The sequence below is a fragment of the Vigna unguiculata genome, chromosome 8 (genome assembly GCF_004118075.2).
Source record: "Vigna unguiculata cultivar IT97K-499-35 chromosome 8, ASM411807v1, whole genome shotgun sequence".
Lineage (NCBI taxonomy): Eukaryota > Viridiplantae > Streptophyta > Magnoliopsida > Fabales > Fabaceae > Vigna > Vigna unguiculata.
The window spans coordinates 8,828,575-8,841,028 of NC_040286.1; the positions used below are offsets into that span (position 1 = coordinate 8,828,575).

Here is a 12,454-nt window from a genome sequence, read left to right on the forward strand (position 1 = left end):
ACTTCTTGTTTCGCTTTTCTTTTTGCAATGATCACCAATCTTGGTGTGAGCAGATGTGAAAACTTCTGGTGATCATGGGAATGGCAGAGACGGTGGTGTTTAGTGTAGACATGTTTGTTAACACTCTTTTAATAACGATAGAAGGTTGATTCTCATATACATCAGTCGCGTGCTCTAATTTATATTATAATATGAAATGTCTTATTTTAATAATTTTATACTATTAAAATAAGATGTTACGAGATATATATATATATATATATATATATATATATATATATATATATATATTTATTTATTTATTTAATGAATTAAAGTAAATTTATCATTTTACGAACTAAAACATTTATTTATTTGTTAAACTCTTTTAATTTTAAATCCAAAACTATGTGTATGGCACTGATTATTTTTTATTAATAAGCATTCCATTGAAAGTATGTTAAAAAAAATTGAAAGAGATCAAGCTACATGATTAATTTTGTAATAAATAAAAATAAATGTAAAGGGTCTTTTGAAATAAAAAATACTCGTTAATCAATATGTTAAGTTAAATTGACGAGTCAATACTCAAAATAATATAATATATATATATATATATATATATATATATAAAAGTAAAAGATTATTAATGTAATAATTAATAAAATAGACTTAATTTATATTTATATTTAATATTAAAATTATTTTTAATCAATATGGTATCTTTTACTTTTAAAAATTTGATATCTAAATTTGTATGTATCCAAATTCGAATTATTCTATTTAAAAATATAACTACAAAAGTTAAAGTAACATTATTGATGTATACTAATTCTAATAATATGTAATTACAATATTTATTATTATTATTTGTATGAACAATAATATTGTATAGTGATATATATGAAAAATGATTGATTATAAAAGAAAAATAATATTTTTATGTTATTTTACAAATACAAAATTGAAAAAAAAAAAACACATCACTCATACATACGCACGATATAGCACTAGTTTTATATATATATATATATATACATAATTTCTTGCAGACTATAATAACAATCTAAGATTTATAGATGATAATAAATATATAAATTTTACTTATAAAATATAGACTAGATAGTGCATGTATCGAATACAAAAGTTTTAAAATTATTATTTGATTAAAAATATGATTCTAAAACAATTTTTAATTCTGCAAGGAATTACAATGATATCACATAAGTTTTATTTGTTGGCAATATAAATTTTGAAAAAATAGTCAAAACATCTGATCGTTCAACTACAAACTATTACATATAATGGATAAATATGTTAAATTTAATAATTATTATGTTGAAAATGGTATAAACATGATTTCTAATTAATTCTTACTAAAAGATTACTCTTTCAAAATATAGTCAGTAAATTCTATTCTTTTACAGTTGACAAAAATTAAAATCTAAAATAATTAAAATCTAAAATATAACGCAGACCAATAATAATTTTTTCGGAATAAGTTGATTGTTATAAGTCTTTCCCTTTTGTATATTATTATTATTATTATTTATTTACTTATTATTATTATTATTATTATTAGTATAAAAGAAAAGAAATTGAAGAATTGTACTTTGAAGGGAAAGAGCAGAGAGGGAGAGAGAGAAAGCGCGTACCTTTTCACATTAGTGCTGAAACTGGCATCCCCATTTGCACCAAAGATCGCAGCAGCAGCAGCAGCAACTACACTTGGAACTGAAACACCAATCCAACCCCTTCGTACGAGGTTTCTCTGTTCTGTTATGAATTCTCGTGTTTAAGGTTTGGTGGCCTTGTCTTTCCCCTTGGACCCTGTTTTTCAATGTACTTTGATCACTTTTGTCTCAAAGTTTGTCACTTTTTTGCTTCTTCTTTTATGGGTATTTGATTATTTGCTGGGTCCGCTTCACTATATGTCTTCCTCAGGTTTGAGTTTTATCATTTTTTTACCATCGCTCTGGGATACTCTTTATTTCGGATTGGTCAACTTGGTCATCTGTGTATAATGATAATAGTAATAATGATAAATTTGGCTGTCTATTTTATTTTTCTTCAAAAATGGATGTTGGGTGTTTTTTGTTTGAGTTCTTTAATTCGTTGTATTTGTTAGGTGGGTTTGTGTTTTGTATCCATCTGAATCACCTGCTTCGTTATCTGGTAATTATGTGTTTTAGTATCAATATGGGGTCACTTTGTTTTATTCTGTAGGTGGATTTTCTGCTATTTTATGCGTTGACAGGTGTTCTTCTTTGGTTTTTTCCCTAAAATTTCAGATTTGGATGAAGTATTGTTTATGAAATTTAACTTCTTATGATCTCTTAAAGTGACAGTGTTCTCTGGCTTTTGGGTTGTTTCTGTATATCAGTTTATTGGTCAATCAGTTAGTATTAGGGCACTTCATCTCTGAATTTTGATTTTGTACTAATTTCTCTGAGGAACTTAGAGGAATACGTAATCATGTAAGTATATCTTTAGACCTGAATAAGTTCAGGTTTTTGATAGGGCACAGTTGAGAACTAGGAGTTTGGGAGAAAAATGAAGCTTCAGAAATTACTCTCATCTGAAATGCACAAAGTTTGAGAAGTAAACCTACACCCCGGGGCCCTAGATGGTTGACAGATACAGCAAAAAACAGCTTTACAAGAAAATATTCTAGAAGACAATAATAAACTTTTTTAACACTCCCTTCAAGCTCGAGCATAAATATTAGTATGCGCCAAGCATGTAGCATATGAACTTCATTTGAGGCCCCCTTATAGATTTAGTCAACACATTTTCAACTTGATCATTAGAGCTGATAAGTTTAGTACTAATTTCTTTCGACAACAACTTCTCTCAAACAGAATGTCAATTGACTTCTATGTGTCTGGTTATTTCATGGTACACACGATTTAGAGGCAACGTGAAATGCATCTTGGTTGTCACAATACAACTTCGTTTGTTGAATGTCACAATTTCAGTTCTTGGAGAAGTTGTTTGATCGACAAAAGTTCATGTGTGACTGAAACCATTGCCCTATATCCAGCTTAAGCACTAGATCAAACAACAATGTTATGTTTCCTGCTCTTCTATGGTGTTCTTCTAGGAAATCTATTGTCTCCAAGAGATATATACTACCTAGTAGTGGAAGGCCTATTTATAGCTTCTACACTAGATCAGACAACATTGTTATGTTTCTTGTTCTTCCATGGTTACTCTTCTTGGAAATTATATTGTCTCCTATAATATACAATACCGAGTAGTGGAAGGCTTATCTATAGGATACCTTGCCCAATCAGCATCACAATGCCCAAAAAATTGGATATTTCCTTTATCTTCATACAAGATGAAGGACATTGAGTAGAATGAATACCCTTGGGAAGAGAAATTGGCCAATGAATCTCTTCATCATTACTTGGAACCGTTTTATGGATAGCTAGATGATAGAGAAGGACATGGAGCAAAATCACCATGCAAACTTGTACTAGCTCCTTGTATCCGACATTGGTAAGGAATGAGAGGTGGTGAAGGTGGTAAAGGCTTGGAATCTGTAGGATAATGACATGGAGTTGTATCCAGTTGAGAATTTTAGGAGGAGAAGTAATCAATGAATGGTAGAGGTTAGACTTGTTGGACAAAGGCAACATCTCGCATGGAATAAGAAAAATAAAACAGTCTCTTCAAAGCTGACACTAGCCAACATGTAATACTATTTAGCAACACCCCTTTCATAGCTAAGAATAACCAAGAAAAACACATTTGATTGTTCTTGCAGAAGTTTATCTAGCCCGGAGACAAGACTACATGATGAAACATGAAATAAAAGTTTATTTGGAAAAAAGAACGGAATGAGGAATTTTGCCTTCATTAACATTGTGTTGGAAGCGTGTTGGATTATGTCCAAGAAGTGTTGGAGTCACAAAAAAGGGTCTTTTAAGTTTGCCACTTTAACAAAGTGTCTGGCATGAGTTTGTATTGGACAGAGACACGACATTGAAGAGTTGTGTGAAAGTTTCATACCTTTCAGATGATCTATTAATATAGAAAATTATGCAGTCTGAAATAGAAAAGGTTGATAAGAAAACCTACACCCTAGGACCCTACAGGTACAACAAAAAATAGCTTTACAAGATGTTCTATAAGACAATACTAAAATGTTTCTAACAAGCACGTTCAAAACATTTTTTTTTGTAGGAACATTGTTCTGATTGGTTTTATGTGTTTGCTTGCAGTTGCACACTGAAATATTTAAAGGTGTTTAAATTCGAAGTACCTTTGCTATCCATTCTAAATTATATTGTTTTTGTCTCTTTCCAGGATACGGTTTTCTTGATACATTTTTAAGTTCATCTCCAGGTTTTGATCTTGAAGAATAAGGAGCATGTAATTGACTACCACAAATATGGTTTTGTTATAACTGAGCTGTTTATGGTTTGAAAAAATCATGGAGGAGATTGAGTTGAATATGCATTGGGACGATGTAGTCTGTCCTATATGTTTGGATTTTCCTCATAATAGTGTTCTTCTCCAGTGTTCATCCTATGATAACGGATGTCGTGCTTTTGTTTGTGACACAAATCAATTGCACTCTAATTGTTTGGATCGCTTCAAAAATTCAAGCGGCGTGCCAGCCTCTCTGGTGTCTTCTACTGCTTCTGCTGAAAATACTGAAAATAGCAATGCTAAGGAATCAAATGGTGAATGCAATCTGACTTGCCCCTTGTGTAGAGGTGAGGTTTCTGGGTGGATTGTTGTCGATAAAGCTCGTGGTCATCTTGATGAGAAGAAGCGCTGTTGTGATGAGGTGCGATGTGCATTCATGGGAAGTTACTTGGAGCTACAAAAACATGCTCAGCTTGAACATCCTCATGCACGCCCATCAAAAGTTGATCCGGCACGCCAACTTGACTGGGAGAATTTTCAACAATCATCAGAGATCATAGATGTTCTAAGTACTATTCATTCAGAAATTCCCAGAGGGGTGGTTCTTGGAGATTATGTGATTGAGTATGGAGATGACGATGCTAGAGATGAGTTTGAGGACTTCCCTGGAGATGAGGGCAACTGGTGGACCTCATGTATTCTGTACTTTGACAACTTCAGAAGATCAAGAAATAGAAGAAGAGCAAGAGTCAGTCACACAAGAAGGGGTAATCGCCGTTTAAGTTATGATACTTCAAATTCTGATGAAGGTTCCGTCGCATCTGTGGAGTATCCAGATTATAGGATAGAAGAGACTGATGATGATTTTGTTAGTACAAGTGGCTCTTCAAGGAGTAGTGCTGGTTATCGCAGGTGTATAGACTTTTCTTTCTTTGTTCACTTTTACAACTCATGTCTTTATTTTCTGGCTTGTCAAGCTTTGATGAAGTTGCATGCATAACCTTTTCAATGTTTCTTTTGGTACCGTGATAAATAGTGTTCTGTTGCTAAAGATCAATTCTTTTGAAGCTTAACATTCTAAACAAGTTACCATTTTAATTCTTGTTACAATCCTCCAATGTCAATACTCTAACTTTCTAATCGAATGGTGTTTCATCTGCACTACTGCAAAGCGTGTGATTACTCAATTGGAAAAGAAACATGATCTTATGCATTGTTAGCAACCTGAGTTTTTGTGGTTTCATTCAAATGTTACAGTTGTAAATTAATGTACTAGTTAGCTATTTCAGGTTATTTTGGTAGTTTTTAACATGCTATTGTATTAAAAAAAGAGCATGGTATGGTGCTGCATTTTTCTTTTTCCAATGTTAGTTTTAGAAGCTACTTTCTTTGACACTTTCAAGTGTTTGCACATGTTATCATTTCCCAGTTATTCAGTATGACTTAAGGACCGACTAACTGTATTAGATTAAGTGTTTTATTTTGATGTTTGAACTTTGAATTATAATTTCAATATCCTTATCTCAATCTTGTTATTCACAGATCCCATAGACGCCGGTCCCGCTTTTATGACAATTAGGTATGTTTTGGCTGCTCAAGATTTTATTTTTGTTAAAAGTGCAGAACTATGGTGGTAATTGTAGATTTCCTTGTCTTGAAAGTGCACAACAAAACAATGGTGCTGATGGCTTTTGTGAATTTTATGAATGTTTGCAGACAGTGTGTGAAAGCAAAACTTGAAGGAACATGAATCAGACTGTGATTTGTCATGCAAAGATTACATTTTAGCTCCTCTGTTGCTTGTAGCCTGAGATATGATGATTGGAGATCTCTGTAAATTTGATACTTGCATGTGGTCACATACTCAGTTTCATTTGTTTTATACATTTGCCTATTAATTTCCTCATAGGCAGCCACAGTGATATAGCTAGCATTCTGCTGCATAACTATGGAATAATGAATTTTTTTGATCTTATTTTGGCTGTACATATAGGATATACTAAATTGATTGTGATATGTGGAATAACACAGATGCTAGCTTCTCTGTCACTGAAAAAGTATTGTATGTTATTTCACATTTACTAATTGCTCATGTCACTTCAAATGTTAGCACTTACATTTCTGTTTGAATTCAATTTGGTTTCTGTTTGTAACTATGCATAGTTGTTTATGTCAAAATATCTTACAAAACCATTTTTAAGGTTTTTGTGCAGATGTAAGAATTGTGCAGTCTTTGCCTATAGCAGTTATATAGATTTGTAGAATCAATTCCTTACACTACATTTCAATCTCAAATCTATAATTTTGGTTAATTTAAACTTGCATATCATTATCCCAATCATGTTTAATGGTGTAAAATTAATTTTATTAAAAATAAATTCAAATAAACTTTAAAACAAATAGTCCAAGTAAGAGCATATCTGGTTTAGGTCAAAATTAGTTCTACATACTCTGGCGTGTTTTATTACAAAATCTTGTGTTGAAATAATCTAGGGGATTTCTTTTTGCACCCCTATGTTATCCTTCTACACTCATATATATGAAGATTTTCACTTTGTTCTTCTAGTTTAAAGACTTTCTTAGGATTTTGCAATTCCGAAACCTTTTAGGTTGTGCACAGAAGTCAACAGTGTTTTTTTGAATTATATAATCCAAAGTAATCTTTTGTATACAAAAATAAATTTTGGGTTGGGAAGTCCAAAAGTCTTTTGCATAAAATATGTAATTTAGAATTACATAATTAATATATGGTATGTTGAGTTTTCTAATTGGAGAAAATGAGATAAAAATATAGAATCAGAAGAAGACATGAGGAAAGACCATCACCGATGACAAACCGGATCATCTTTTACATATCTTCATAGTGGTGCAAGAAGAAACCATTGGTGCAAAGAAAAAAAAAACCCATCATCTAATTGTTTAAAATCACATTTTATATTGGATTGTTAATGGTGTGGGAATTAATATGGTTTATAACAGTGAAATTTGGTTTCTTCTTTTGCATGCATGTTGAAAGTTTTAAATTATTTTCTTGTATAGTATTTATACTCAAATGTAATAAATAACAAATTTTAATATAACCAATGCAAATATTTCTAGAATTTGGTGATATATTTTTTTAAAAGAATGAACTGAATTATTTCGATGATATATAAATACTTTTCCTTTTTTAAAAAGAACGAACTAGATTATTTTGGTAATTTTTTTTTCAAGTAGCACTCAGTGATAAATTGTTATGTCCACAAGCATTATTGATTCTTATAATCTTTAAGTATATAAATAATTGCAGTTAATTGACCTCAGAACATTTATTTTACTACTACTATATAATAAAATTAAAGTAATCAAGGAAAAACCTTCAGTTATGTGACCGAGCAATTTCTCATATGTTGACCTTTAACTACAATTCATGGGTTTCAAAGTACAGCATCACATCACAGTTGAAACAATATCATTTTAAAGAAAGCAAATCCGGTAACATTTTCATTTCAATTTTGGAATCCGTACTACATTTTTCTTCCTATTTGAAATCCATATGGTTTGATGTCATAAAATCACAACTTGGATTTTGGAAAAAGGAAACCAACACATGATTTATGAAAATGAAACACTATCTAAATTATTCTCAAAAAGCTTAAACAAGAAAAAGAAGTAAACAACCATCAAAATTGAAAATTGCAATTCCAACAGGATTACAACTAAAACTCCCACTCAATATGATCCTATTGTTTTCATGTCTACAAATATCACCAATAAACTATGTTTCCTTGAAATGATATTATAACCCACTTACCTAAAAACAGCACCAATTAAAGGTGTCCTTATGGTCCAGATGTTGATGAAACCAACAACAAAAAAAACATGTAGAGTACCTACTGTCTCTCATTAGAAAATATCAAATCACTCTAGTTTCTTGAGATTCCTTGTGGATGATTCATGAGATCAATAAATTTAAAACTGCTTCAGAAAGAAAACTGGTAGCAATGACTACCATACAGCACCAATTAAGTATTGAGGACTAATATGGGACATTCTTTGGCAGGTTTCGGATAACATTACTCTTCATTGCTATCTTGGTACGCATATTCTCCACACCTGACCTACTCATTTCCTTCAGCACTTTCATCCTCACAATTTGCTCCCTTGATTGGACAGTGGTCAAGCCCATGCTCCTGTACCTGAAATAAAAGAGAAAAAAAGAATCGCTCATCATCATGTGACTATGATTTGCTTTAATCATCAAATGTCCTTCAGCATTACAAAGAAATAGAACACAATGTTTGGAAGGTGAACCTTGAAGCCAACGCAGCAGTAATGGCCATACTATTTGCCGGTGATGGACGGGGTTTCTGACGATAGTAACGCAAAAATTCTCGAGAACCAAGTGTTCTGGTTGATGTTCTATCACCAGATTTTCGGGTGATTACGAGCTCAGACCCACCAACAAGTTCTACATTGTTACCTGTTTCACCAGATACAATGATCTGCTTGCCCTGATCATCCACATAACTGAACAAAAAAAATTCTACATTATACATTGGAGATTGATGTATAAGCCTTGCCATATATATAGAGATAGTTAACAAAGAAGGGTGAGATTAAAATCAAAGCAGTTGGAACTGTACTAACCTACTGCTGTAGTCATAGAACTCCTCTAACTCTACCTCCTCCTCATCATCACCATCACCAAAATGCACTTTACAATGGCTTTTTGCTACCATATGTTTCCTGACTGCTTCTAAGCTGCTGAAAGGATAACATCGATCATTGCAATACAGACACTCGTAGTCCCTTTTGACCTAGAAAATGAAAAAGAGAAATTAGGACCAAACCAAACTTTTATTTTGTTTGTATGTGTGTGTGGTAGGGGTAACAGAAATATACCTTAAGGCCAAGATATGTGAGGAGGCCTTTTGGATCCTTCAAATACTCAACATCTGGAATGAAGAATCCGTGCTGCTTGTGCATGTGAACCATGCAGTCTTCAATTGTTTTGTGCTTTTGATCACACATAAAGCAACATGAAGGGTCTAACTCAAAGTCATCCTCATCGTTGTCATCTTCATCTTCATCTTCATCCATATCAACATTTTCACCTTGCTCATTCACATTCAAACCTGTCAAGGACTTTGCAGCCCCATCAGCCAAATCATCTTCGGGATCAACCTCCTCCCATTCATCCTCACTTTCTTCATTTTCAGAGTTATCTACCTCTCTTCTAGGAGGAGGTCTATTCACAACACGTTGTGCAAGTGGCTTAATTATTGCCTTCTCATCTGCATCACTAGTTCCTTCAGAGGCCCGCATCATATGACCACGAGATTTAAGGTGCTCAGCATGAGCTTTTGAACTTTTATAATCCTTTCCACAAAGACCGCAGGTATACATCATGGGGGTCTCACTCAATTTGTTTTTCTCTTGAGCAATCACAGATTGCCTAGCCAGAAACAGTGCTTCCGTCACACCAGGAACACCAGCCACCTATATGTATTAAAAAAATTAACTTCAATTTAAAATTTTCAAGGAAACAAACCAAGCTCTCCCTGGTAAATTGAATACTCACCAAATCCTCCCCTCCCTTATTGGAGGGTCATATATAGTTAAGGTACGATAGGAGTATATCTTAGTTATACAACAATCACACATAGATGGATAAAATTATCTTAATCACCCATTTCAATCACATGGTTGAAATTTGCTTCCTAACACTCATCTCTTTTTCAAATGATCATATATGACCATTAAATAACTCCATAATCCTAATCATATGAGATAAATTTACTCCTCTAACTTGACATCTCATATATATGTGTGTGTGTCTCCGTTTGCAACATACCCTAATCTGCTAAATATTTGCAAGCTTGACAACCCTATTCATATAATTTGGTAAGCACTGAACTTCTCCAAGAACCTAAACTCAATCAAACTAAGCACTGAACTTCTACATCAGTTTTCTCATCTAACTTCTCTCAATAAAGAATTACATAAGTTGATTTTAGCTTACAAGAAAACTCAATTAATTTTACTTTTTATTTTCTGCTCATAAGTGCTCCAGCATATTATCCAAACAGAGTCCAAAACCCCCTCATAAACATACCACAACAATTACTCCATGAAATGTTAACACAACTGATTCGAAGCAGCTTAACCCAGCCCAACATTCACCGAAAACACATTCCATATTACAACACAACTCACCCAAAACAAAATTTACGAAACAATAACAAATAAATGAATGAATAAATAAATAAAACATAACCCAAGACGCATCTCTCCAAAGAATTCAGCTAGTAAAATAACAACCCTAACAGAGAAAACCTTATTTCATTGCATATTCTCAAAGCTTTCAATCTTTGTGGATTGAAGCATACAAATAAATACATAAATAAACAAAGAAATCGATCGTGAAAGTTGAGAAGAGGAATAGAACCTTGCGTTTGAGATTGTAGCGGTGCCACTCGGACTTGTAATGGAGCTTTTGCTCTGTGTCATCCTTGAACTCCGTGTTGCAAGCGTTGCACGTTAACCCTGGCATGCTTCGGAGATGTTCACAATGTTTTTTTTTTCGATTTTTTGATGAAACTGAAAAGGCGAAAGCAGAAACAGAGTGTATATATATAGACTCACACACACACACGCGTGAGCAAGAGGATTGAGGAACGGTCGGCGAAACGGCGAAACGGCGAAACGATGATGAAGAAGGTTTTGCTCTCAGCGCTTGCGTCATTCGTTTAGGACCCGTTTAATATTCTTAATGGGTCTTTTCTTTTGGGTTTTTTTTTTCTTTCTGCACTTCCACAATTTCTTTATGCACTCCCAGTTGTAAAAAGTGACTTCAGGAGAGGCTTTTCAAAATTTTCAAAATATGTTTTTTGGAATGAAAATTTTGAGGTGGATAATGGTATTTTCACGTCCAAATTTTTTTACACCAATTTGATACTATTTTCTATTACTTTTCACTTTTTTTTTATAATGCAAATTTTCTTTTATGTCAAACAATATTTTTCTTTCAAGAATTAGATTTTTGGAATACATAAAATATACTACAAGACTAACTTTCATACATAATACCTTTCAGAAGGAGTTTTCAAAATGCTTTTTCTTAAAATAAGCCTTTTGAAACATATTAAAAGCATTTTAAAAAGAACTTTGTAAAATGATTTTTTTTTCCACGTGTTTGTTTCTCTCTTCTCTTCTTCCTCTGGAGTGGTGGTGGCATGGCAACCTTGGTGGTTTGGTCTACTAAGACAGGTTATTTTAATCTGCCAGTGTGGGGTGTAGAAAGCAAAAGCCTTTCTTTTTTTTCTCTTAGTTTGGGGCTTTTCCTATGTGCACGTCCCAATATGTGTGAAATGACCAAATTGTCCTACTACATTTATTGCTAAAAAATTATTCCCTTCAGAATATTCCAAAAACATCAAAATTAACTTTAACAGAATAATTCTAAAAACAACCATACCAAATGTATAATAAACCATTTCACATATATTAGTCTAAAATTTCTAAAATGTTCCAAAATATTAATTCTAAAGATAAAAAAATTAGTCTGAAATGTTTCAGATTATATAATTTGAATGTAAAAAATATTTTCAAATTGTAGAATCTAAAAGTAAAAAATAGATTGTATAATCTAAAAGTATTTTTAACTTTATACCATTCATAACTCATTTTTTAAAGAAGAAAATGACTTTCGGACTAAACACTAACAAAGTCATTTTTGACTTTAAAATTGTATAAAAAATTAAAAAAGTTTAAATATATTTTTGTTCATTAATTTTTATATGTTATGTTTTGATTCACTAAAGTAAGTACTATTTACGCATATGGAAAGACAAGTGTGAAAATGTTTGGTTCAGGTGATTTGCATCAAAGTGTGGGTGTTGATTTGCGAATGATCTCTGAATTTTGGCACTTCCTCAATAAAAGAGATATGTAAGAAAAGTCAGGTCATCTCGTTAAATTTACGTGATTGTCCTTGTAATTTAACCCACTACAATTAATTTTTATTTACTTTTTTTTATTATGCATGAAAGAGCTTAGCATGTGATGGTATGCAATTTCATATGCAGAGAAAGATTTCTTTCTTTAATGAATA

At 32.3% G+C, this 12,454-nt stretch overlaps 2 protein-coding genes across 4 annotated transcripts; one reads left to right on the forward strand and one right to left on the reverse strand.

The window, feature by feature from the left end:
- Positions 1-1,597: 1,597 nt before the first annotated feature.
- On the forward strand, positions 1,598-6,463 carry LOC114194449. 3 transcript variants are annotated; one of them, XM_028084666.1, is made up of 4 exons: positions 1,598-1,779; positions 4,294-5,271; positions 5,902-5,938; positions 6,076-6,463. In XM_028084666.1, exons 2-3 carry the CDS (start codon positions 4,421-4,423, stop codon positions 5,936-5,938), a joined length of 888 nt encoding a protein of 295 aa, XP_027940467.1. In that variant the 5' UTR covers positions 1,598-1,779; positions 4,294-4,420; the 3' UTR covers positions 6,076-6,463. The 3 variants fall into 3 exon arrangements, with proteins under 3 accessions (XP_027940467.1, XP_027940469.1, XP_027940468.1); XM_028084668.1 differs by having other exon boundaries at positions 4,333-5,271; XM_028084667.1 differs by having other exon boundaries at positions 1,598-1,737.
- A 1,543-nt stretch (positions 6,464-8,006) lies between these two features.
- Positions 8,007-11,080, reverse strand: LOC114195269 (cytoplasmic 60S subunit biogenesis factor REI1 homolog 1). Its single transcript, XM_028085675.1, has 5 exons — positions 10,790-11,080; positions 9,244-9,840; positions 8,989-9,158; positions 8,653-8,868; positions 8,007-8,537 (listed from the first exon to the last, which is right to left on the reverse strand). The coding sequence occupies exons 1-5, from the start codon at positions 10,892-10,894 to the stop codon at positions 8,378-8,380; spliced, it is 1,248 nt and encodes a 415-aa protein (XP_027941476.1). The 5' UTR covers positions 10,895-11,080; the 3' UTR covers positions 8,007-8,377.
- Positions 11,081-12,454: the final 1,374 nt, after the last annotated feature.

Bases quoted from the DNA above. Each gene is read 5' to 3' on its own strand.
- LOC114195269 (XM_028085675.1), bottom strand. From the start codon at position 10,894: ATGCCAGGGTTAACGTGCAACGCTTGCAACACGGAGTTCAAGGATGAC. The intron at 9,841-10,789 runs GTTCTATTCCTC...TAATACATATAG, and splicing joins GCTACAATCTCAAACGCAAG to GTGGCTGGTGTTCCTGGTGT. The intron at 8,538-8,652 runs GTTCACCTTCCA...CTTTTATTTCAG, and splicing joins ACTGCTGCGTTGGCTTCAAG to GTACAGGAGCATGGGCTTGA.
- LOC114194449 (XM_028084666.1), top strand. From the start codon at position 4,421: ATGGAGGAGATTGAGTTGAATATGCATTGGGACGATGTAGTCTGTCCT. The intron at 5,272-5,901 runs GTGTATAGACTT...TGTTATTCACAG, and splicing joins AGTAGTGCTGGTTATCGCAG to ATCCCATAGACGCCGGTCCC.